General features: G+C 44.1%; 1 protein-coding gene across 2 annotated transcripts in view; it reads right to left on the bottom strand.

Annotated features, from left to right (window-relative positions):
• Positions 1 to 26,732, bottom strand: part of gfra4a (GDNF family receptor alpha 4a) — a 98,178-nt gene that overhangs the window by 6,160 nt on the left and 65,286 nt on the right. The window contains exons 2-5 of one of the 2 annotated variants that reach the window (XM_078796270.1): positions 8,304 to 8,458; positions 8,177 to 8,192; positions 5,131 to 5,211; positions 1,121 to 1,460 (exon numbers count right to left, since the gene is read on the bottom strand). In XM_078796270.1, coding sequence (XP_078652396.1) covers positions 1,121 to 1,460; positions 5,131 to 5,211; positions 8,177 to 8,192; positions 8,304 to 8,458 — 592 coding nt within the window. Of the gene's footprint in view, positions 1 to 1,120; positions 1,461 to 5,130; positions 5,212 to 8,176; positions 8,459 to 26,732 lie in introns of both variants that reach the window. The other variant, XM_058076956.2, reaches the window with a different exon arrangement.

Genomic DNA, 26,732 nt, shown 5'->3' with positions numbered 1-26,732 from the left:
CTGTGAACTGCAGCGGACTAGTGCATGGAAAGATGTAACATTCATAGATTGGGCCGCCAACCCAAGATGGCGGCGTCAAAACAAAGTCAACGCAAATAAGAAATAGAAGAATATGAAATCTCGGATAAGCAGAGGCGGGGGGAGGCGGGGCCTCTAACATAGTACATACTCACACACAGAGTGCAATGCAAGGTAACATAGGAGTCATCAGGAAGGAAGCAAAATGTCCCCATGGGGTCATAGTTCGTCTTCAAAGCGAACCAGCAAGGTGAGTCCATGAACCCGGATGGACTGTCCGACTTATCCACCTGACCCAGTTTTCCCATCTGGGAAACAAGAACTACACATGGAGATCCTGGAAGTTCAAAAAAACATGTAGTTTGCTTTATCGCAAAAGAAATGCTGCTCTTTAATGCTGTTGAAAAGCCAGCATTTCAAGAAATGCTGCAAACGGTTGACAGACAGTATGAATTGCCTGTGGGAAAATACAAATGCAAATTCCACAATTTTACAGAATGAAAAATAACACATTATTATGATTATTTATCCGAATATTAGTGGTTCATTTTTGGCAAAAAAAGCCAATATCGGCCATCACTAATTTCAATTACTATTCTGTTCAAAAATACAAAAACCAATAAAGTACACAAAAATACAGAAGTTACTGAGGAACTAATGAGTAGTGGTTAGTGTTGGGTAGGTTGGTTTCAGGTAACTACTCTAATTTTGTGTACATATTGTAAAGTGTTACCAGAAAATGTGTTTCTTCTTGCACAATATTTGTGTCTTTTCTTTTTTGGGGGGCACCATTCAAGCACAAAAATACCGATTTAGATCATTCCGATATCTGATGACATCAAAACGATTGACAAGGCATTTGCTGTACAGTCATTTGAGTCAAATCATCGATACTTACGTCACTATCTGACTATGGGTGCATGGTTTGACACTGGAACAGATTAGTTCAACTTCTAGTATAGAAATGCTGCTTTTCTTTAACCTTGATCGTATTCGTCATGGACAGCATCGACACAGAATTTTCCAATTTTCCGTCTTCAGAGGTCGTACAGGAGCCATAACAGGAGGGGGGGGGGTGCTATATGAAGAAGGAGAGGTGTACCTGCACACGTAGTCGGCCTTGCAGACCCTCAGCTGGGCGAGACAGTTGGGCTTGTCCTTGTCCTCGTACGAGCACGTCGGCACGATGGTCTGGCGGCGGCGCTCGGCACACGCCGTGTCGGTGCACGGGCAGAAGAGCAGCTCGTGAGTGTAGTCCGGCGGCACGCGGTCAAAGAACTTCCTGAGCGCCTTGTTGCACTTTGGCCGGTTGCAGGGTCCGGAGCGGGCCGAGGGCTGGATGCAGGACGACACGTACTCGGTGCGGAGCTTCTGACACGTCTCATCTATGTTGCACGCCTTGGCAGCGTCCAGGCAACGGTTGACGGTGGTCACTTCAGACTCTGGAAGCAGAGAGAGAACATTTCATCCCCGGCAGTGAGGAAGCATCAATTCCCAGCCAATGTTTAGCAATGACTTCCCGCCTCAGCTGCAGATGTTGTTGACTTGACACCCTCGCCTCTGCGGTTTGCGTTTACACAGTCTTCCTGCTCAAAAGTCAGCCCAAACGCGGACGATAAGGTACCAATCAGCCCCTTTTGCCATGAATACAACATGAAAAGCGAGTAAATGTTGTATGCGGCCACGCTCTAATGGCTGAATATTTCATTCTGCCGGGTTAATGCGGACTGGCGTGGCTGGAAAGTGTCTCTTCCATCAACAAGGCCCCTAATTACGCTTCCTCCCCTTTCATCCTTCCTGCCAGCGTTGACGTCCTCATACGGCCTCATTGCGACCCTCCACATTCTCCACCTGCTTCCATGGCCGACTCTCTGGTGCCCTCACCCTCCACTCCGACCGCCCACCCCGGTGCCCTGCCCCCCGTGACTTCCCCGCTAATGAGCCACACGAGGAAACTCCCTCACATAAACGCAATTTGTTTGCCGTCCTGCCTGCTCCATCATCACTTCCTCCCCCGGTGACCCCCTCCAGTCAACGCGGCCATGATGACACCGGGCTCCTCCGGCAGGTACGCCGCTCATTAGTGTGTAAACCTGCTCTCGTCGCGTCTCCTGGCAAGTGCGCCTCTCTGCGAGCTGTCATATGAAATATGGATGGCCTCGGAGGGCGAGCTAACAAGGCGCCACAGTGCACCGCTTGTTTCCGGCTTAGCTGCAAAGCCGGCGAGGACCGAGTACGGACGCTTTTGGGATGACAAAGTGTGGCGGGCGGGTCAGTCGCTCTCCAACAAGGAGGATTTACACTTCTTTGCGCTCCGGCCGAGACCATGTCAACACAAAAAGACATGTTTAAAAAGAAGACATGTTTATGTTGTTTCTTAGCGGCTTCATGCAACGACAACAACAACACGCTCGTGTGGACCTTTGGGGAAGAATGTCCACGAGGAGAGGAAGGATATGACATTTTGGGGCGCACCCAGTTCAAGGTCTTTAATTTTAACCTTTGTGCGTATGTGTATGACTGCCACCTAAGGACTGGGGTGGAGTTTTCTTTTTGGGCTGATTTGAATGTTGTTTAGCTTAAAAACGCTTTTGTCACTTCATATTCAAATGTAGGAATATGGTAGTATGTGACCCGTCAATTGGGGTGTCAGACAGAAAAGGTGTTTTCTCACATGTAAGGATGGTGTTTCTCACCTGGAGTAAGGCAGCCGGGGAAAGATGTGCTGCTAGAGATGTGATGCTAAAGTGATGCTAGAGATGTGATGCTAAAGTGATGCTAGAGATGTGATGCTAAAGTGATGCTAGAGATGTGATGCTAAAGTGATGCTAGAGATGTGATGCTAAAGTGATGCTAGAGATGTGATGCTAGAGTGATGCTAGAGATGTGATGCTAAAGTGATGCTAGAGATGTGCTGCTAAAGTGATGCTAAAGATGTGCTGCTAGCGTGATGCTAGCATGATGCTAGAGATGTGCTGCTAGTGATGCTAGAGTGATGCTAGAGATATGCTGCTAGAGTGATGCTAGCATGATGCTAGAGATGTGCTGCTAGTGTGATGCTAGCATGATGCTAGAGATGTGATGCTAGAGATGTGCTGCTAGTGTGATGCTAGCATGATGCTAGAGATGTGATGCTAAAGATGTGCTGCTAGAGTGATGCTAGCATGATGCTAGAGATGTGCTACTAGTGTGATGCTAGAGATATGCTAGCATGATGCTAGAGATGTGATGCTAAAGATGTGCTGCTAGAGTGATGCTAGCATGATACTAGAGATGTGCTGCTAGTGATGCTAGAGTGATGCTAGCATGATGCTAGAGATGTGCTGCTAGAGAGATGCTAGTGATGTGCTGCTGGAGCGATGCTAGTGATGTGCTGCTAGAGCGATGCTAGTGATGTGATGCTAGCATGATGCTAGAGATGTGATGCTAGAGATGTGCTGCTAGAGTGATGCTAGAGATGTGCTGCTAGAGATGTGATGCTAGCAATGTGCTACTAGAGTGATGCTAGAGATGTGATGCTAGAGATGTGCTGCTAGAGTGATGCTAGAGATGTGATGCTAGAGATGTGCTGCTAGAGTGATGCTGGAGATGTGCTGCTAGCGTGATGCTAGAGATGTGCTGCTAGCGATGTGATGCTAGAGATGTGCTGATAGAGTGATGCTGGAGATGTGCTGCTAGCGTGATGCTAGAGATGTGCTGCTAGCGTGATGCTGGAGATGTGCTGCTAGCGTGATGCTAGAGATGTGCTGCTAGCGTGATGCTGGAGATGTGCTGCTAGCGTGATGCTAGAGATGTGCCGCTTGTCCATAAACAAGTCCAATGCACTGATGACACAGCCTGCTAATAAGCTCCTCCAGTCTAATGGCTGAAAACGTCTTTGGTGCAGAACAAGATTAACATAAGTGACTGATTAGTTAAAGCACGACGAGGCGGCGCCGTGGTCTTAGAGGAGGAGGAGGGCCGTTAGAGGAACCGTGAATGGACACTTCATGGCAATCAGCTTGTGGAGATGCGAGGCATGTGTGACCTCCCGTGGTGTCGCTGCGGTTTCATTTAAGCGGAAGCGGTGGCGTCCAAAAGGCCTCCAGACGCTTTATCATGCCACCCGTGCACACGGCCATAAAACACGGCACGCTCCCCCATATTGACTTGCTTACCAGCCATCTTCCTTCCATTCTTCATATGTGACCTTCACGTGGTCACACAGCGGGGGGAGAGCGGGAATTTTCTAGAGAGCCTGAATCAGCACAGAATACCACGAGAGGGAAGTAAAAGGCTGCCTATGAGATGACAGACATCCAGGATACTATACAGCAGTGCTTCTCAAATAGTGGGGCTGCCCCCCTGGGGGAATGCTGAAATGTCGGAGGGGGGTGTACTCGCAATGTTAGTGCAGTTTGACATGTAATTTGACTCTTCAGTACGCTTGTATGCTCCCCATTTTCCTGGTTTCGGTTCCTAGTTCAGTCTGAACAGTACATATAAATAGATTTGATCACTTTATTTCACAGTATTTCAATTAGGGGGGGGCGAGTACCGTTCTGTCCCTTGGAGGGGCATGACAGTAAATAATGGAGAAGCACTGCTGTACACGAAGGCAGGATGAAGAAGCTGGCCTTTTTTAGTCCTGCTGCTTCATATAGGAGGAATTTGCGTGTCAGAGCGGGACATTCATCATTAAAGAGCGCAATAAATCACTTGATGAAGTCATTATTTAGCGCCGGCGCTGCAGTCCACCTCATTGAGGCAATCGGCAGCCTGAGACGACAAACACTTCACCTTCTGACCTGTGAGGGGAAGTAAAGGCTCCTGATTTGAAAGTAAACAAAGCGCTGTTGGCTGTCTGTTCTCTCCTGGCTGGTGCTTCCACTCGCATTAGAGTAAATAGGTCATTAGTCTGAGCCTGGGGGGGCTGAGCGGCTGCACGCGGCGGACCTTCAGGCTCGCTGCCAGCGCCGAAGCCGGGCGGAGAGGGAAATGAGACCTGCAGCTCCAAACAAAACAAACACCTGCTTGCAGAGTGACGGGTCTATTCGCTTCACTCGACTTGCAAATGATGACACCTGAGCTGCGTTCCCGTTCTTCCTCTTCTCATTCGGGTCCACAACTCACCCGCAGCAATGGATGCCAGGCGGACGTAGTCGGAGCCCCTCTCCTCTGGCTCGTACGGGAAGTCTTCCACCAGGTGGAGACCTGCAAACACGCAACACACGTCACCATGGCAACTCATCTATGGACCCTGTAGGCACAAAGAACGTGCATCAAGTACACTGTGTGCACAATGATTAGCCAAGGATGACCGTTAGCCGACATGTTCAAAGATATCTTATGCCTTTTTTTCAAATGCTGTCTTTATCCATGGGTGGACACGAAGTACATGGAAACAACATTTGACTGTTTCATCTGGTAAAATGAGAATAGTAAGACGAATAAAAATAAAAAGCTTTTTCATCTCTTGCTAATATATTATCAATTTCTGCTGCATTGGTTGTAATCTGGGCGGCACGGCAGTCGAGTGGTTAGCGCGCAGACCTCACAGCTAGGAGAGCTGCAATTCCACCCTCGGCCATCTCTTTGTGGAGTTTGCATGTTGTCCCCCCGTGCATGCGTGGGTTTTCTCCCCGGGTACTCCGGTTTCCTCCCACATTCCAAAAACATGCTACTCCAAATTGTCCATAGGTATGAATGTGAGTGTGAATGGTTGTTTGTCTGTATGTGCCCTGTGATTGGCTGACGACCAGTCCAGGGTGTACCCCCGCCTCTCGCCCGAAGACAGCTGGGATAGGCTCCAGCACCCCTGTGACCCTCGTGAGGAAAAAGCGGTAGAAAATGAATGAATGGTTGTAATCTAGGTAATGCATGGTATAAAGTACCCTTGATATCGGGTGTTGATGACACAAATACACATCAGCACATACTGTATACTTACATCCGTCTGTATACTTACATTCTTGGCAGCCGGTTTTTAAACTGAGCTTATGGTAGCCATCATATGCTGGCTTTTGGACATCTGATTAAATCCAAGTGGCCAATTCTGCCAGAAGATGTGAACCTCCCCAGCCTAGGTACCTCCCCAGGTATCATGTGACTCATTAGAGTTACCATGTCCAAGGTATGAAGGGGGAACCGGTGTGTTAAATTTGATGATATCATTTCAAAGCTCGCTTGTACTGATCGTAGGAAGTTCAACATGGCACCCCGTGGCAAATAAAAAAAAGAATTGTTGCTCTACAGAAAGATGACCTGGGCCATATGGTCAACATGTGGGATGATTGGGGCCAATCGAATGTCACTGACCAAGAGATTAGGACATGGTCAGAAGCTGAATCAGAAGCTATAATGGAACTAGCAACTAGCTTTCCAACCCATCGGAAATCACAGGAGGTCATTACTCAATTACTCAAAGACTCATGGCATCTTACATAGAATGCTAAAATCATCACACTGCAACTTAACACAAGAAATATACAAGACCATTACCAATAGTTCACTTCGTCCCCATGATGCATCTTGTCCTGGAATATTTGGACTAAAATAGCTCTCATCACGCACTTTGGATGGTACGCTAAACCGTGGTCCTCGAGATGTCTGTTGGGAGGTCTGGGAGTCCAGGCTAGGAGGTGCCAAGCTAATTGCTAATGAAGTCTGCTTTAATGCGTGTGAATGAAAAGACCGAGCAGCCACCCTTCAACAGTTGGCCCTTCAACAGTCAGGTGCAATGAAATCACGTTGCATCTGTAAGTCATCTTTATTTGCCATCATAGCTACGTGTCGCTCGCCGCCATTGTGCTTATTAAGGCTGCTGATGAATGGCAGCTTGGGTGACTGTAGGTGGAATACAATCAAGCAGCCATCACCACCCTCCCACAAGGTTTAGCTATTTGTACTGCAGCTATGCTCTTTTATTCCAACCCGCGGCTTTTGCAATCACGTTACCAATAGCGTGCCGCAGCACTCGCCCACTCCTCATGGCCATTTGCAGAACTTCCTTCAAACATCAGCAGAAAATGAACAATTATTGGTGATTTTTTCCCCTTTTACAGCACTCCTGTGGCTGGTGAAAGAGGTGCTTTTCCACAATCAAACATTTATTGCAAAAGAAATAAAAACAAAGCTCTAAAGCTCTAAACAATTCAACATAAATGAAATAAAGACGAAAATGTGCTCTGAGTTAAATGTTTGAAAATTGAAAAACACAAGACAAGTGTACCAAAGAGCGATTTGCTGTAAAAAAAAAAAAGAAAAAAAAAAAAGAGATTGTCAACATCGTAAAGCAATCCAGCCAAAGAAAGGTTATTGACATACTAACTACACCTGTCTGGCAACCTTACCTTACCTTATTGTATTTTATTTTTATTCTTAATTTATCATTGCTGCCATTATTACTGCCATTTTGTTGCATACGCCTCAATTTCCATGTTGGCACATGCCCAAGGAATCAAACCCAACACTATCCATCAACAGATATACATCAACCCTGTTCATTGGGACCAGACCCGACCGTGATAAGTGAATTTCCACGTAGTTAGAGCAGACTCCAAATTGTCCATAGGTATGAATGTGAGTGTGAATGGTTGTTTGTCTATATGTGCCCTGTGATTGGCTGGCCACCAGTCCAGGGTGTACCCCACCTCTCGCCCAAAGACAGCTGTGATAGGCTCCAGCAATCCCAGCGATCCTCGTGAGGAAAAAGCGGTAGAAAATGAATGAATGAATGAATGAATGAACATTAGAGCCCTTTAGACATGACATAACACCCCTATGGTCACCTTTACACTCATATTACCCAATATAGTAGCATATATAGTTATTGTAATCAGAGCTAATAAGCTATTTAAGACATAAAGGAAAGTTGTGTGTGTTGAAATAAATGTGTTACAGATGTGTGGAGGACAGGAAGTGACATCATGGATTCAGAGTTGAGTTTTAGCTCGGTTACTATGATTGATTATTATGTTATTTTTGTTGTTTGGACTGTTTTTCCCCAAACATTTTAAGTCCAAATCTGAGTTGTTACGGAAGTTCTGAGTGTTGACTTCATCATATAAAATGGTCCGATAGAGGCCATAAACTTTGCTTTGGTCTCTTTAATTGTCTTCAGCAGCCCGTTTAGTCGGCTGGCTGAACAAGATGGATGGAAAAACATCTCATGTTTTACCGTGCAGGACAGACTGCTGCAGACTCCAGTAGATGCTCAGGCAGTTCTTCTCCTTCTTCATGCCTCGCTTGCACTGGCAGCCGTGCAGCGGAGTGGACAGCAGCGCCGTCATGGCGTTCTCGCACTGGTTCCGTGCTCCGGGACCCAGCTTGACGCTGCCATCGCCTGCTACGCACTGCCTGAGGGTGCGCAGTCGTGGGCTGCAGGTGTCATCGCCGGAGCAGGCGTCGCCGGCACGCAGGCAGTCCCAGCTGCCGTCGGAGAGGCCCACCCGTGGAAGTCCTGGGAAAAGTCAAGGATAATGGAAATTAGGCTTTGATGGAAGTTAGGATGGACAAGATTGCGTCACCCAGTGTGGGCTGGGTGGTGATATGATCATGATCAGTGGTCAGTGTGCATTTCAGCTGTGGAGGAAATCTCCATGACAACAGCCATTCAGACTCAACCTTTTTTTTGCTCCACTTGCGTTTGTAAGTTGCTCGAGAAGTAAAGCCAACGTGGAGCTAAAACTGAAGCCATGACTTGGAGTTATCCTATTGTCCATTTGGATGCGCTCTTGGGGTAATTTTGGTTGACTGGCTACTCCTGGGAAGGTTCACTTGTGTTCCATGTTTTCACCATTTGTGGATAATGGCTCTCACTGTTGTTGGCTGGAGTCCTAAAGCTTTAGAAATGACTTTATACGTAACCTTTTCCAGACTTCTGGATGTCAATTCATCTCAGGTAAGCTATGTTTTAACAGGTGGGCAATCACTTTTTCACACAGGACCATGTACTGTAGGTTAGGATTTTTTTTTCTCCTGTAATAATAAAAAATGAATTTAAAAAATGAATTTTGTGTTTGTGTGAGGATCTGAAATACCATATTTTCTGGACTACAAGTCGCACTTTTTCTCATAGGTTGGCTGTTCCTGCGACTTATACTCCAGAGCAACTTATAAATGAAAAAAATATTTACGTTACATAAACACTGGACACCTTTTCTGTTCATGTTTATATTTTTTTGTGTAGCTGAATAAGCATTGTGTTAGCATATCTTACACCTATTCAGCCTGTTCTCTATTTTTTTTATTGTTAGAACTTTTTTTTTCCCTTCCAAGAGGATGTAATGTCAATTTGGATCAAGTGGTTTGGAAATTAAATTACCCGCAAAAAATGCGACTTATACTCCATGCGACTTAAGGAAAAGCTGAGTATTACTTTCTTAAAATATATTTTGGATTGACCCCGAGCACTGTTGCCGTTCAATAATAAATGTGTCCTTGACTATTGATCGCGTACACAGTGATATATATATAATCACTAAATGTACTTAGTCCTGGTTATTTTTGGCCATCTTGAGGATGCACAGACCCCAAAAGAGCAAATCACAATGATGCCATCACCATGACAACAAGAGTAGGGGTCATTTAAGGGTCACAGCAACTCTGAGGCTGAGCATGAGTGTCCATGATGGATGAAGTGACTCGGAACCAAAACAAGCTGAAGGGTGAATGTGAGAGTTCATGATGCACGCTTGACCCAAAGCGGTCCTAACAATGGTCCAACATTTGAGCTCTGCTTGTCAGAAGCAATCCCACTTGGACGGCAGCGGTGGCGGCTCGCTGCCGCATTCCAGAGTTTTCATTTACATCTGCGCACCCGAGGGGTGGGCGCTCTATTATTCATGAATTCCAACAGTTGTCACACAGAATCCTTCCGCCGCCGCTGACTGGGCCCGGATGAAATGCCGGCACACCAATTCATCACGACACGTTCCAAATGACTCGCTAGTGTTTGGGCTGCAGTCAAAACAAAGTGTCATATTTGTTGGACTGGCCCAGAGAGACTTCCACAACACACTAATCACCGTGTTTACTCCCACCGTCTGTCAATGCTTGCCTTTTTTAAACCTCTGCTAGAATGACGAGTCCCTCTTTAGAGTCGACTGCACGAACCTACTTCATTCATCTTTATTCAGACATCAGCAGCATTAGCGTTACACCCAAAAACAGGCTGCATCCTTTAGTTTACTTGGAACATGCTTACAGCTACCTTTTTACACTTCAATTCAACGTGTCCGGACTAGAAAGAGCTTCACTTCCTGTGTTTGACATCTACCAGGTTACCGATTTTCCAACTGGCAAAGAACAGGATAAAGATGTGCAAGGTTGCATTGTGTGTGTGAGATGTGTCCTGGTGGTCCTGGTCTGCAAGTGGACTCTAGTCCCGAGCGCGACTGCACCAACGTATCAAAACAGCGGCTATGACGTGACCAAATGGGAGCGAAATCAAGCGATGTATATCAAAAGGCGACAGAAAGCTTAGCGTGAAAAACCTCATAAAATAAGAGTTAAAAGTAAGCCCAGAAGCGTAAATACGCTATAAACACACTCTATCTCCTTGCAGCAACGCTCAGGCAACCTTTTTGATGTCTTTCCATCATTTATATCCTCTTCATTACATCTCCGCCGGTGTCAACTAATATACAAAATAAAGTCCTACGTGACCTGGAAGACGCCATCTAGTTTTGCATCCTTGAGTCAGACAATGTACGTCACATCCGTACGTCACATAAGAAATTCAGGGCAATGATAGGACATCACTGGTGCGGCATTTGGGATAGGCCAACCTAATCTATACCTTGCAGTGTTTCCCGTACTTTTATTTGTATATTTATTTGTGGCGGCCCGCCAGAGATGAACTTGAACCGTCACAGATTAATTAGGCAGTATATTTAAAAAAAATAATAATTTTGGATTCAGATTTGACACATACATACACGAATCCAGGAAACATCATGAATGCATGGACTGCCGAACAAAATGGAACCCACCCCCGTAAGGCAATAACTTTACGTTCTGTTGTTAGGTAAGGTTTAAAAACAAACAACAAAGTTCACACACATTCCCCCCACAACTCAATGCTCCAGATGAACCTAGCCTTGTGAACACCATACTTGATTTATTCACACTTCCAGCAGCTTTGCAATAATGTGAATGCACTTCTTTTCTAGGGTTGCGGGTATGCTGGAGTCTTTAGTCTAAACTGGACTGGTGGCCAGCCAATCACAGGGCACATGTAGACAAACAACCATTCCTGGAAGCCGGAGTACCCGGAGAAAACCCACGCATGCATGTGGAGGACATGCAAACTCCACAGGATATGTCCAAGCGAAGAATCGAACCCAGGTCTTCCCATCTCCTGATTGTGAGGCTTAGAAATAAAACAAACCAGGCAAAATAGCAGAGACGAAATAGAATAACAAAAAAGAAATACGGAAGAGATCGCTTCAAATTATCAGTGCAATAATACATAATAAGGTAATAAGTCCAGTCATGATTACGTGCCTTAATAGTTTAATAGTTAATTAGTTGGTTAATAGTTAATACTTAATAGTTTTGCTTCAAAAAATAATTCCCAAAAGTTTAAAAATGATGAGACTTAACGTGATGAAACACGGAAAAGAGAAACTAGTCAAATGTCCCCAATGACAGAGCACAAAGAGTCCAGCCTTGTGTGCCCACTTGACAGGCAACGGAGTGGGCAGCGAATGCAGCATTCTTGTCAATAAAGTCCTGATAGAAGTGATGCTAGCAGCCTGTTTCCACGGCCGTGCAACGTTGCCGGATGCCTTTGCAAAAAGCGCCTGTCAGTCAAGTGAAGAGTTCGCCGTTGCCGTTGTTGTTGTTGTTGACGCGCTGAGAGGCAGTGCCTCCTCTGCCAAAACAATCCCCCCACAAGTCATTTACTCGCTCCGACCTTAAAATCTGATTATTCCATGTGGAGCATATGCAAGGTGACACCGTGTCACTCGTTCCCGATGCAAAAACGTCTCGCTGGAGAAATTCCCGGAATGAAATGATGTGTCTTGCTCACTCTGCAAGCTGATTTACATTGGAAATGTGCGATGGCATCTAACCTCGTGGAGCTTTTTCTCCACAGTCATTCCCCCCCACATGGCGAGGCAGGTGGCGGCAGCGCCGTGGGAGGTCCATGTGGGCGTGACAGGTGGAGCGAAGAGGATGGAGGCAAAATAAAGTTTCTCGAATGGTGGTGCAAATCTTGTTAAATGGCGACTAATCCAGCGGAGAAAGCACTCGGCGGTAATACGCGATAATGATGAAGCACGCCTGATAGCCGGCGATTAGCGACTTTCCCGAAAACTATAGCCTCAGCACACCTGAGGTTCAAAGAGAGAGAAGCAATTAAGAGAAATTCATTCAAATTTGTTCCACCGTTTTGCCTGCCAATGAGGTAAATACACATTTTTGCCCCAATTTCCTCTTATTAGAATGAAGGATGGATGATAAAAGGAGGAAGTGAGGCATGTTATGGATGGTAATAAGACAGCTTTTAAAAACATAGAGGATATTCTAGCTCCTAAGAACCCAAGTTTCTAACCTTGAACCTCACCGCTAGCGTATGCACCACCCTTATTCTCGTTCCGTTCCCATGCTAAGTACAGTAATTCATACATGAGATTCAGCTACATGCTAAGAACTCACAAAGAAAGTAAAAGCATAGCATAGCATAAATCCAGGTTTCTATGCATCACATAAGATGGATAGAAGACATGTAATCGGAGTCACGGTGTAGCCTTTAGTTTGGTCATCAGGCGAGTGCTACAGGAGTGCTTCAATCTGTTGGGGTGCACCCCCCACCCCCCTGGAAAGCAGCGAGCATGAGCATGCTGCTCTCGCCAGGCTGCAGTCGGGAAAGCGTTTCTGCCACGTCCACATAACCCATACTGTTTGTCTGTCGTTTACCTGGTTTAGCATCATTCATGTACGTCAGGGGTCTGAAACTCGCGGCCCGTGGGCCAAATGCGGCTCGCGAGACGCTAGTTTGAGGCCCCCACCTTGATACCAAAGTTTAATGTTGAAACGACAGCTTAAAGCTGTGTGCACACCGGACACAATTAACATGATTTTGCCCCGCCCATACTGTTAGCTTACCCTGTTACCCGCCCTGTTTTGCTTTGGATTAGCAATGACGCTAAAGGCTTATGACGCTGGGTACAAATAAATGCAGGAAATGATTTGGAATAAAAGGGAAAATACACGTCAAAATAAAGCATCTCATCAAACATGTTGTTAAAGTTACCACGCTGCTCCCAGATGGAACCATGCTACCATGCTAACTTGCTAATTGGGTCAAATTATGAAGTTTCATTAATGTTCATATTAAAGGTTAAATAACTGTTAATACTGTACATTTGAATCTGAAAAAAATAATTCCTCTACCAACTTTATGTGGGTTCTTACGTTTTTCTTATTTGCTGTTTTATTAATATTTTACTTATTTATTACTGATTGATTGATTTATTGTCTTTATTCTTAATTTGTTTATTTATTTTTTATTATTATTTTGTGTATAGAAAAATACAAATTAAGATATTTGAGAACAGTGGAATGTTTTATCAGATATTTTGGTGTGGAAAACCGGAACCAAAGTACTGAAAAAGTGTAGGGTATAGCAGTAGCAAAAGCATTGAAGATAGCTTTTTTATTGATTTTTTTTCCAGGTTTTAATAAATGCGTTTTGGGGTTTTTTTGAAAACCTGATGCAGCCCGGCTTCACCCAGAACCTAGCTCCGGTGGGCCCCCAGGTAAATTGAGTTTGAGACCCCTGATGTACGTGAACTGGTGTGGTAGCAAAGTTGACTGGAGAAGATAGTGCTTCAGAAGCCACACAGCTACCTTGCTATCTTGTTACATTGTACATGCATGAGGTTTGCACCTACTTTATACGCACAAGCCTTTACTAGATCAGGATGAAAAATGATCATAAAAGTCTTATTGTTGCTGTTTTTTCCTTATTGTTATCCCTGGCAGGATCAGACATCATCACCAAGTGCCAAAGAAATGAGAAGCTCAAAGATTGTTTTGTAAATCTGACAGCGTCACCATCGAGGGACGTCGTATTTAATGCTCTTAATTGCATTTGCTGATTAAAACCTCGTCCCTGCACACTTTTTAACTGAAATGATTCAGCGGCTCGGCTGGGAGTTCTGCTGCTCCGTTGCCTCCTGGTTTCCATGGCTACCCATGATGCCCCTTCTCCTCTCGCCTCTGCACGGATGGCCTCCCCGGTGGAGTTGGAGGCGTTGCAGCGAGCAGGCAGACGAAAACTAATGGAAGAAGACTGTTGAGACCCTGAAGACGTCTTTGGACTGGAACCAAGACCAGTTCCTCGAAGACTTCTTCCATGCCAAGCTGGTCTATTTCAAACACACACAAGTGTTGGACTTTTTTTTTCCTTGTGGCTTTCTAAGACTTGGCAGTGAAAATGAAACACTATTTTATCATTTTGCAATCAAGCAAACTTCGCTACGTTAGTTGATTCATTGGGTCAAGTCCCTCGTTAGCCTCGGTGTTATCATGGGAGGAAATGATGTGATTATCGCACCAAAGTTTGATTTGCAGGCAATAAAAGCAGCAAAGGACGGAGGTTGCAGACTCCAATTAGCAGCTCGGAGTGCTTCAGATTAAATTGCACCATAACAAAGATTTGATTTTGTAGTAAATTTAACCCAAGAGAAATGAAAAAATGCTTATATTTTAATGAATAATGTATGCATCAAAATCCTTCCCTCCATCATTCCCTGTGATCATCACTTACTTCTCTACACTTTAATGGGGAAAAAAAACGAGATGGGAATGCAAAAAGTGTATCTTCAGTGACTTATTGCAGTCGAGGGCTTTGTAGGACTTCAGGAGGTTTGCCACCAACTGCTTATAATTATCAGCCTTGTAGTCTGATGCAAAAGTCCATTTCTTCCTCCGCTGATGAAATGTCTCCACATGCATGCATTTTGTTCCACTTCGTAGAGAAATGTCTGCACAACATTGAGGGGTTGGCAACCCAAAACACTGAAAGAGCCATATTGGACCAAAAAAAACCCAAAAACAAATGTGTCTGGAGCCGGGAAAAATTCAAAGCCTTATATAAGCCTTATAATAAAGGCTAATAATATTAGCCTACTATCAAAATGACTAAGTTGGCTACAAATACATAATGAGCCTTCATAAATAAATGTTTATTTTCCCTGCAGCACATCCTGTAGGGAATGACGCACCACATTTCACACCGGTCAAACTTCCTGGTTCAAAGTTCAGGCAGGTCCACCATACATAGCTGTCCAAGGCAAATGCCTGTAACACTTGGACTGAGCAACAAAACACAATAATATCGCGAATTGTCATTCCAAATATATATTGACGAAAATCAGAAATCACTTTATAAAAACATTCACTTTGTTACTAAATATGTGCCTATGACAGGATTTTGTTCTTACCCGTTTAATGTGACCTCTGTTTCCGGACATGACTGGTCAGCTTCTCAACATCGGGCATGTAAGATGAATGCAATGACTGCAAATGATTCGGTCCAAGAACGTTTAATCCTCTGATATCCTCAGTTATTTTTCTCTTTTTCCCTTTGGGATTCACGGTCTATCACAAAGCCGCCGGTTTGTTTACAACAGGCACCTGCCTGGCATCCCGCCCTGCTGATAGAAACGTGTGTCGCAGGCTGTGACGCAAATCTTTGTTGACAGAAATGTTGAAATTCAATATTTACTCGACACACTTTTACAGCAATGGAAACCTTTAAGAAAGTTTGTGTCATGTTTATCCTCCTACAGAAACCATATTAAAAAAAAAATATTTCCCTCCCCCATTTTTTTTCATTTTCAAATGTTTTTCAAAAAGCTCCAAGGAGCCACTAGGGCGGCGCTCCTGAGCCGCGGGTTGCCAACCTAGACGTATGAAAATACGTATTGGAACATGTATTGGAACGTGCAGACAGGCTTCCAGATAGAACTGGTTGCTTGTGGACACACTGTACCTTTTGATAACTGATTTTTCTTATTTTGCATACATTTCCTGTTTTGAGCCAATACTCCAATACTACAGCCAATCTGCACTTCTGAGGAACTTACTTTTTCTTTATTGGTGACCTACACCAAGAGAAATGTCACTACTTTTCTTCCGGAAACATTTTTATTGTGATTATAAATAACAATAATAATAATAAATGAATAGATGGGACTAAAAAGTATTTGAAAACAATTAAAAACCATTGCCTTTTGTTGCTGTCCTCTTAATGAGCAACTTGTATTCTTTTTAAAAAGGAAGCAGTGCCTCACCAGCCAGGAACCTCACTGCATGTCACTGATTTGTTTTGTTTTTTTGTCGTAAAATTGCACATGGAACAGATCAAACAGCCATTTGGTTATCGGGCGTTTAGCCTCCTGTGCTGACTTCAACGGGGACAAATGAACTAAAGTGTTGTATTGGAGATGTTAAGTAAAAACATATCATTCCAAAACATGACAAGTTGGGGCTAAACCGCTCTTTTTATTGTATTTATTTGCCAGCCTTTCCCAGCATGAATAACCTCTTTATTTCACCTCCCACGGAGAAAATCTGGGCACATTTGGATGCACAATTGTGTTTGCACCCATTTGAATGGAGTTCTTTGAGTGTAAATGCGCTTTTTTTCCCCAGCCTTCTCTCTCCTGTCAGCATCCCCGTGTCAGCGCCTATTTATGTCTCAGCAGTGAGCTCGGTCTGACAAACAAACATTGGGGAACTTTTTTTTTCCTGAAGGTGGAAATAATCGGATTGTTTGAGATAATCTCAGGTGGGCAGAGCAACAAATACAAAGCGTTTTGAAGACTGGATAAGCTAAAATATGAGCAGGGGAAAACGGGGGAATTCATCTTTTCACAGATTGATGTAATATTCAATCATGTCGAGTCAAAATGCAAATCATTTGTGACAAACTGCTCAGCCTTTAATGAAAACTAAGCAGGTTAGACCTTAAAATTCATGGATAGTGTCTTTATGGATTCATAATAATGTTATGCTATTGCTTAAAGCAGCTTGCCAGCATAACTACGACTGAGTACAAAAACAAACATGGGGGAAAAAATCTGAGAACCAGAGAATAATGTGAAAAAGAAAAATAAACAGAAAAATGTTCCCTAGTCTGACTCCAATCCTTGGCCTCTGCTTATCTCAGATTCTTGGCCTGCCACCCGGCCACTCCGGGCCTTAACTAGAACTGTACCTGTAGCTTTTGTATCCTTCCCCTAGACCATGATGTTGAACAATCTTTGCTTTCAGGTCATGTGATGACCTGGCGCTACTCTTCAGAGAAGATGCAACTTGCCACCTGAAATACCCTTTCTCGTGATTGGTCAATGAGTTTACCAAACAGAGTTTGTGATAATTAGTGTTAAAGATATTCAGATCAATAATACAACGAGGATGCCAAATGTGTGCACCTAGGACATACTGTTCTTGTTATTTCGTTATGATAGCAGCTATCAAACCCACCGTCACCCCATTCCTAACTCTAACCCCTGTGATGGGATTCTTATATTTTAGCCTTAGGTCAGTTGATCTGAACAAATCGAGTATTTCTGCTAATGTGCTGATCAAGGTTAGACTGATTTCCTAGCAGAACAACCTATGCTGTGTTATGACTATTTGCTTGTGCCTTGAGACCCTCTGCCTCCAAAACAAGTTTCTCCAATGGCGCTTAACCCGGGATATGTCCTTGCACCTGGTAAAGTCCTGATAATATTTGTATAACTATACTTCTGTCCTGTCCTTCAGGGGGACACTTGGGGCAGACACTCGACTGTCTGTTTCAACTGTCTTCCCTTCCGCAGAATAAAGACAGATCTGCCGTTGAGCAGTTCATTTCTTCTCTCCACCCGTGCTAACAGAAATTTTCTAACCCCAACCACAAACCCTAACCCCTAACCCTAATCCTAACCCTAACCTTAACCCGAATGGATCTAAATGAGTGGATGGTCAAAAGAGCATCTTTGGTCTTCAATGAAGACAAAGCATTCAACTTTAACTTCATATTTTCATGACAGATGTGTAAAATAGCCGTCTCCACGTAATGTCAATCTAAAATGGCATCCCAAGTGGTATTCTTGCTAGTAACTCCAGTAGAAATTTAGTGATCAGATGATATAATCCAGACGACACGTGATGATAACTCAGGGTCGGCTTTCCATCCATTTGGTATTCAGACAAGCATCTCTACTGTGGACGTTTTAACCTGGGGGGGTTTGCCGGCCAGTGAGCAATTAAAAGGGGCTAAAAGTTTGAAGCTAACCTTGGCACGGCGTAAAAAGAGAGCAGCATTATTACTAAGTTATCATTTCTCCACGGCCGAGGAATCGACATTACATTAATTACCCATTACCAGCGCATGCTAATTAACGGCGTTGTTGCTGGAGATAAAAACAGACGGGGGGCTTTGATGTCGGCGGAACTCCGTGGGGGTTCATCGGGAGGCGATCCTCCGTGACCCGAGTTTTATTACCACGCTGGCTGGCGGGTTAGCCAAGCGCTGTTCAGTGTGGAGGCTTTATCGACGTGGGGAGAACGCATGTGGACAATATGCTGACGATGACGTGTATTGACAGTCATGTCACATGGTCTGCTAAACATCACTCGGCACGGCCAAGGCTACATCCATACGTGGATACACCGTGGGTAAAAAGCTACATAAAACCGTGTCTGGCCAACATGCTAGCCAATCAGAAGCCTGAAGAATGCCCTTTCACCCAACGGGATGTTTGGCTCCGATGCATGTGGACTGAAATGGCCTACATGAATTATTCAGAATTATTTGGTGTACACTTAAATTCATTCATTCTTTTTCTACCGCTTTTTGACGAGGGTCGCGGGGGTTGCTGGAGCCTATCCCAGCTGTCTTAGATGGGATAGCTGTCTTAGCTTGCACATATACACAAACAACCATTCACACTCACATTCATACCTATGGACAATTTGGAGTGGCCAATTAACCTAGCATGTTTTTGGAATGTGGGAGGAAACCGGAGTACCCGGAGAAAACCCACGCATGCACGGGGAGAACATGCAAACTCCATACAGAGATGGCCGAGGGTGGAATTGAACCCTGGTCTCCTAGCTGTGAGGTCTGCACGCTAACCACTCGACCGCCGTGCAGCTGCACTTAAATATGAAATTTAAAAAAGCTGTAATAAGCTCTAAAAAGTATTTCCACGTGGTAAAAATATATATACTGTATTTTAATATCCGCAGCCTCATATCTGTATGCAGTAAAATAAGATGGCCTGTCATGCAGAGAGGACTTTAGATCAGATATGAACACTTGTCATTGTTGAAGGTGTTTATGTCCGGGTTCTGCTGCTGCAGTCCAGCAAGAGGAGGGGAATTAATACCTTTTCACTCTCAGGTCATGGCTTCCTAGCTGGAGGCGTCTTTTTAATGAGCGAGAGGGACATGGCGGCGGGGGCAAGCTGAGCCCACTTCAGCCCGGGCCGAGCTTGAGGTGTCGACCACACGCAAAGACAAAACCGCAGCAGCCCCCCTGCGGAGACAACATGGAGTTTGACACAAACGACTGGACCGGCCCTCTCGGTGTCCCAGGAGCCGTCTGCGGCTTTTCGAGCTTGGAACACAAAGAGAAGCTTTATCCGTGTCCGTGCATACTGAGCACTGCCGTCTGCGAGTTCAAAACCTGTCATTTGTTATCTGCACTGAAAACACTTCAAGTGGCATTTGGGATACTGTTGCAGAAAAATAAAGGTTTAGGTTGAAAAAAAAACTTATAAGTACACGGATGAATTGATAATAGATGACAGAGTTGAGTGTGGACAATATTGGTTGGGGGGTTTCTTTTCATTTCCATGGCCTGCCTTACGCTGTCTAAGTTAATTAACAGGCAATGTTTGCACTGAGAATGAGACGTACGCCGTACGGTATTCATTCACGCCACACGGGACGCCTTACCTTGTGGCGTCATGTCGCAATGTCATGCCGCAGCATCACGATGCATCTCTGCAGCATTCATTCATTCATTCATTCATTCATTTTCTACCACTTATCCTCACGAGGGTCACAGGGGTGCTGGAGCCTATCCCAGCTGTCTTTGGGCGAGAGGACTGGTGGTCAGCCAATCACAGGGCACATATAGACAAACAACCATTCACACTCACATTCATACCTATGGACAATTTGGAGTGGCTAATTAACCTAGCATGTTTTTGGAATGTGGGAGGAAACCGGAGTACCCGGAGAAAACCCACGCATGCACGGGGAGAACATGCAAACTCCACACAGAGATGGCCCAGGGTTTAAACTCCTAGCTATGAGGTCTGCGCGCTAACCACTTGCAGCTGATTGCATGTGTTTAAAATCACATTTACATTCCGGGTTTCAAATTCAAACGTGACATTGATTTGCTGATGCCAGTGATTGACACCTGCTAATCCAATAAACAAACAACATTGACGAATGTTTGGGTACGTCTCAATATGGGAAATCGACCTCCGTGCAGCCGGTATCTTTGCAGCATCCAGTGTCTATTTGTTTTAAGTCATTAATCTATGGGGGTGCGTACGCAACCATGAAGTCAGAACGACGTACCCAGAGGACCGCCTCTACTGTGGAACCTAACCAGCCGTGAAAGCATGCTTTAGAATGTCCTGCTTTGAAAAAGTATCTCCACAGAATGAACAATGGCAGCAAATATCATTCAAACTGTCAACAACAAGCTAACGACCCTTTCTATAAAGAGCATCTGTTTAGTCCAAAACTCCTGAATTCAATAATAAACACAGTGGCGTTCCTAAACTATCTTTCGACATCAGGAAACCAGTCGATAGGAGTGTGTGGGCGCTGCCGAGAATCATAAAAATCCTTCTGAATCAATGTTGTGCCTCCAGAAGGAAGGAGGCTAAAAGTTGTAGTGAAGTGCCATTAATTAAATGCTAAAGACTCAAAAGTGCACTTTATATTGAAATTGATTTTTTTCCCTCCTTCTCTCTCCTACAGCAACAGGAAATAACACTTACATATAAACACACACTCACCTGCACCATCTAATGACATACAATAGGACAATTCCGCCTTAACGGATGCTCACCTTTGACGGACATCACAGTGGGGGATATTTTCACCATCTTGTGCACATGAATGTAACACTGAAATATTATAAATTATATTTGTGCTGTTACTTCACTTTTTCCTCCAGTTTGTGTATTTTTCTTTACCACACAGACAAGGGCCTCCAGCCAGGAGGGACGCCCCCTGCAACATCTACACATGGCTAGCTGCCGTTTGACGCCCCTACACAATCTGAAGCTTCATTGTTCCTTTGAAGGAAAAAGCAGCCCAGATCATGATCCCCAAAACATCTCGGGTGCCAGTTGGAAGCCATCAGGACCCCAACAGGCAGTTTTGTGCCGCTGAAGGAGTTGAAGCCTTTGAATACATTTTTTGTTCTTAAAACCCTTCTCTCTCAAATGCCGTCTGACGGTAATTGGATGCACTTGGCACCAGTAACAACCTTCATTGGGGCCAAGGATCGCCCCGTGTCTTGACAGACCGCCAATCGAATCCTCCGGCTCAGGGCCAGTGACATTTTTGGCGTCTACTACTGGCCTTTTTTGTTCCATAACTCTCCTTCTGCTCCCCAAAAGGACCTTTTAAGAAGGTAAAGTTTTGTTAAAACTCTTACTGTGTCCACCCTCAGCAGCAACGGCGCCCTGCGAGTGGCCTCGCCTTTCCATTTTTGCTTGTAAAGGCAAAGTTGTAAACGATATGTAACAACATCCAGCCAGGACCTCAACATCCAGCATCTCCACCTCAAAGCTGGTCTGAGACCAGCTACCCGGAACCAACAAAATTGTACACAAAATGTCGGAAAGCAATGCAAAAATGGGAAGCTATTCTGGGTCTCAACTTGGAAGCAGTCGTAACAAAGTCGAGTGGACAAATGCTGACTTTAACGTAAGATAGGGTTTCCAACAGAGTGGGAAAGACGGATAAAGTAATACTTCAAAAGTTTACCACTTCCACACGGAATGTGAGGACAACTATGCCAAAAATGCCATGGCTGACAACATGGTGACCAGAATAATACATAAAACTTGTATTTCAATAGTAATAGTCCATAGTCAGCCCTGGAACAGCAGTCATTCATTCATTTAAAAAATGCAAAAGAGTGATATTTGTGCATATTTGTCTATTTAACATATATCTTCCTGGAGAATGCAGCTCGTCCTGGATGCTGTAGCTTGGTCTCCCCGGACGACAACGTGTCGCATATGACGTACGGTACTATCATACAGAAAGACATTTTTAGCCAGTTGAGTCAAATCAAAGAAAGAAAAGCATACCTGGGGGTTGCGGTCTCATACGCTGCGGTACAAGCTCATTCGTGCATCAAATATTGTCACAGCTCACAAGCCAGCATAAAGTTGTTTGAATGCTGTTCAAACACGGCGTCCATTTGGAGATGAGCAGTCGAGAAACAAACAAGCCGGGGGCTAAAATCTGTCTGCTCGCCAGCCGCCAGTAAATACTCTAACTGTTTTTGAGGATGGAAAGTTTGGAGAAAGAAACTTTGCAGGTCTGAAAGTACCTTGACACCCGTTTGGTGGTAATTAGTGACCGAATGTGGACAAACTGTCTTGTTTTGCTCACACTGACATTTACTAAAAATATGATCTTAACTCAGGTGCCAATTAAAATGAAAACCGCTCGCTGATTGTTCATTCATTCATTCATTTTCTACCACTTATCCTCACAAGGGTCGTGGAGATGCTAGAGTCTTCGGGCGAGAGGCGGGGTACACCCTGGACTGGTCGCCAGCCAATCACAGGGCACATATAGACAAACAACCATTCACACTCACATTCATACCTATGGACAATTTGGAGTAGCTAATTAACCTAGCATGTTTTTGGAATGTGGGAGGAAACCGGAGTACCCGGAGAAAAGGGTGGGATTTGAAGAGGGGGGATTGAACTCGGGTCTCCTAGCTGTGAGGTCTGCGCGCTAACCACTCGAGCACCGTGCAGCCCCGTATGTGTTTAAAATCACATTTAGTATATTCCGGGTGGCCCCTCCCTCTTCACGCACATTGATTTGCTGATGCCAGTGATTGACACCTGCTAATCCAATAAACAAACAACACTGACCGATGTTCGGGTACGTCTCAATATGGGAAATCTTACCATCCGACAAGTATGTTAATTCGTAGCAGTATCATCTGGCATATAGTATACTGTATATATACGTATATATATATATATATATATATATATATATATATATATACACACGTATATATTCCAGTTGATATGGATGGAGAGGAAAGGTATTACTAAAGGATGAGGTCTCAAAATACTATTTGGACTTCTGTTTAAGACCACTTTAAGGAGGCAATGCAGCAAGTTCTGGATAAATGGTGCTTTCAGTGGCACGGAAATTGTTCTTTTGCTTTTTCAAGTGTTGCAAATTCAACTTGAGCAAACTGTGATCGGAATTCAAGTCCTTCTATACTCAGGAAACTTTCACCTTGAGCACATATGCTGCTGTCCAACAACTGTGTTCTGGAGAGAAGCCAGTCTGAATGTTACTGCAGAGGTCTGCCCAGGTGACAAATCTTTTCAATTTACTGCAAGGAACGGGTCAGAAGGGCACAGATGCTTCATGGCAGTTTATCTGCAATCCATAATAGCATAGAAAACACTATGCCGCCGCCTGCAAAAATATCACAGAAAACCATTTGGAGTATCCGGATGTGCCAGTCATGAACCAGTCGTTCAAAACTGGATATTCAAAACTGTATTTTCAAAAAAGCTTCTCACCAAAGCGCCACTCACAGTTACTTATCTTTGTTTACTCCTTCACTTGCTGAGTCCTGCTACTTTTATCTCCATTGAAACCAGGACAAAGGAGTCACTGACTCACGGGTGCTGAACCAAGACTCAAACTTTGGATACCCGACTTTCAATGACTTAAAGCAGGGGTGCTCATTAAGTCGATCGCGATCTACCGGTCCATCGCAGAGGTGGTACTGGTCGATCGCGGCGTGACATTAAAAAAAATATCATCCTAGCATCAATGCAAACAACGTCTCTAAGTGCAGCAGAACTTACGATGTCAGCCTATCATCCATCCCCGTTACTTGATTGACATACAGGACAACCAATCAGATGACAACTGAATTTTGACCTTTAGGTCATGCGTAAACAACGATGCCAAGTGCTAAGCTAGTCGGCGAATTGCGTCAGATTTTAAGCCCTCGCTAAAGTTTATGGTCACTAAAATGAGTGAAGTAGCTGGACCAAGTAAAAAGGCAAAAACATATCACTTCCATACGGAATGGGAGGTGGACTTTTTTTTTCACAATGTCTTTTTCAAAGTGCGTTTGCCTGGCTAACCTGGCTATCAGCAGATACTGTCCGGACTATGCATCCCTGGCTGATTCAATTCAGTGCAAGTCATCAAAGTAAACTCGGTTAATTACAAAAAATGTTAATAGTTAATTATGTGTGTTTTGCAATATTGGCTCATTTGGTTATGTAAGGTACATCAACATACATTGTACGTACAAATAATCCTCAATACATTTGAAAATAAATAGATGTTTTGCATTTTTGTAGTGGGTAGATCATTTTGACTCGGTCATTTTAAAAGTAGCTCGCATGCTGAAAAAGTGTGAGCACCCCTGGGCACATGACAAAGACTCGCATTTCACTGACACAGGGGTACTGGACCAAGACTCACACTGCCCACTTGAACACGGGTACCATTACAGAGGTTTGTACAGTACAGTCTCATTATATCGATATTGTCGGGAGTCGGAAAAAATATCGATATAACCAGACTGTCGATATATCCGATCCTGCGCCGAACTGCATTAAGTGGGCAATAATGCACTCGACATTGTTCTATAGTATAGAACAATGTCAAGCAGCTTAAATCAATCTTTGCTTAAGGATTTCAATACCAAAAAAGAACACGGCGAACGGCTGCTTCCATCCAACTTTATTTTTCACACTTCCACCACCAGAGCGCAGCACACACACGATTCCCGCACTTCCTGGTTCACAGGTCATGCTCAACCGGCCCCACATAGCTGGCCAAACACATGCCTGCAACAGAAGAACCAACGAACGCCAGCATGTACATATGAAAAACAGTGATTATTGCAAGCGATAAAAATATATCTGAATACAACACAATTAAATACATGTATTTGTACGCTTGTGTCTTCGTTGGAATAGGTGTGTATGCTATGTCAGTTGGTTCTTCTGTTGCAGGCATGTGTTTGGCCAGCTATGTGGGGCGGGTTGAGCATGACCTGTGAACCAGGAAGTGCGGGAATCGGTGTGTGTGCTGCGCTCTGGTGGTGGAAGTGTGAAAAATAAAGTTGACTGGAAGCAGCCGTTCGCCGTGTTCTTTTTTGGTATTGAAATCCTTAAGCAAAGATTGATTTAAGCTGCTTTTGTATCGATATAAGCAGACCAAATTGGCTGGCGGGAGATGAAAAGGGCATCGTAGTAACCGGATTATCATAATAACCGGGTATCGTACTAACGGAACTAATTATATCATAAAAGACTAGAAATTTGCCGGGAAATGAAATAGTATCGTAATAAGCAGTAATTCGTTATAACCGATATCGATATAACGAGACTTTACTGTATTTATTGCAGTGGACAGGTGTTTCTGTGGGTTTGAGTTGCTCACACCAGACGTGGACAAAGTTTTTTTTCGGGGACATAATGTACATTTTACCATTGACATCAACGAGGTTAAAGTAGTGTCTGTACTTACATTTCGCAAACGCTGTCTTCTCACTAGCGTCCTCTTCACTCGCCATCTCTCGCTATGTTGTATCGCACTTTGGACGTGCTGTAAACACCCGCCCACTCTAGTTCTCTGATTGTCTGAAAACGCAGTCTTAGTAAACCTTAAGCCAATCCCCATTGCTTATGTGCTCTAAACACCCGCCCACCCAAGTTCTCTGATTGGCTGAAAACGCAATATTACTAAACCTTAGCCAATCCCCATTGCTTATGTACTCCAAACACCCGCCTACCCAAGTTCTCTGATTGGCTTAAAACGCAATCTTACTAAACCTTAGCCAATCCTCATTGCTTATGTACTCCAAACACCCGCCCACCCAAGTTCTTTGATTGGCTGAAAACGCAATCTTACTAAACCTTAGCCAATCCTCATTGCTTATGTGCTCTAAATGTAAGGTACATAAAAATATTCTATAAATTAACATGGTTAAAAAATATGTTTGTGTCTAAAATAATCCAAATCTCCATTGTTCGTGTTTGGGTGTAATACCCGCAAGGTCCACTAGGGGGTGCTAGCAACAATGGTGGTATAGAGTAGGTGAAAAAAAACTACAGAAGAAGAATAAATCCTGAGGGTGAATATATGTATGTCAAGTCATTGTGGATTGTCTTCTTTATTCTATACCTCAGGATTTCAATGCATACCCCTCTCCAGGCGGTGGAGGGGCAAAATAAACACCCGCCCACCCAAATTCGCTGATTGGCTGAAGACGCAATTTTACTAAATCCTCATTGTTTATGTGGTTATCTCAGTAAAGGACTGGAATTTCCCACCACTAGTTTGGAGTGTGAAGGCAACACATTCCAGGTTGTTTACTTTGCTTGACTTGTATATGAACAAAACAATATGGTGTAATAGGGTATACTACTACACCTTATTACCAAAGTCAGCTG

Source organism: Doryrhamphus excisus, linkage group LG14, assembly GCF_037039965.1.
Source record: "Doryrhamphus excisus strain RoL-2023G ecotype Guam linkage group LG14, RoL_Dexc_Guam_v1.1, whole genome shotgun sequence".
NCBI classification, from domain to species: domain Eukaryota; kingdom Metazoa; phylum Chordata; class Actinopteri; order Syngnathiformes; family Syngnathidae; genus Doryrhamphus; species Doryrhamphus excisus.
This window is presented reverse-complemented; position numbering and strand designations above follow the sequence as displayed.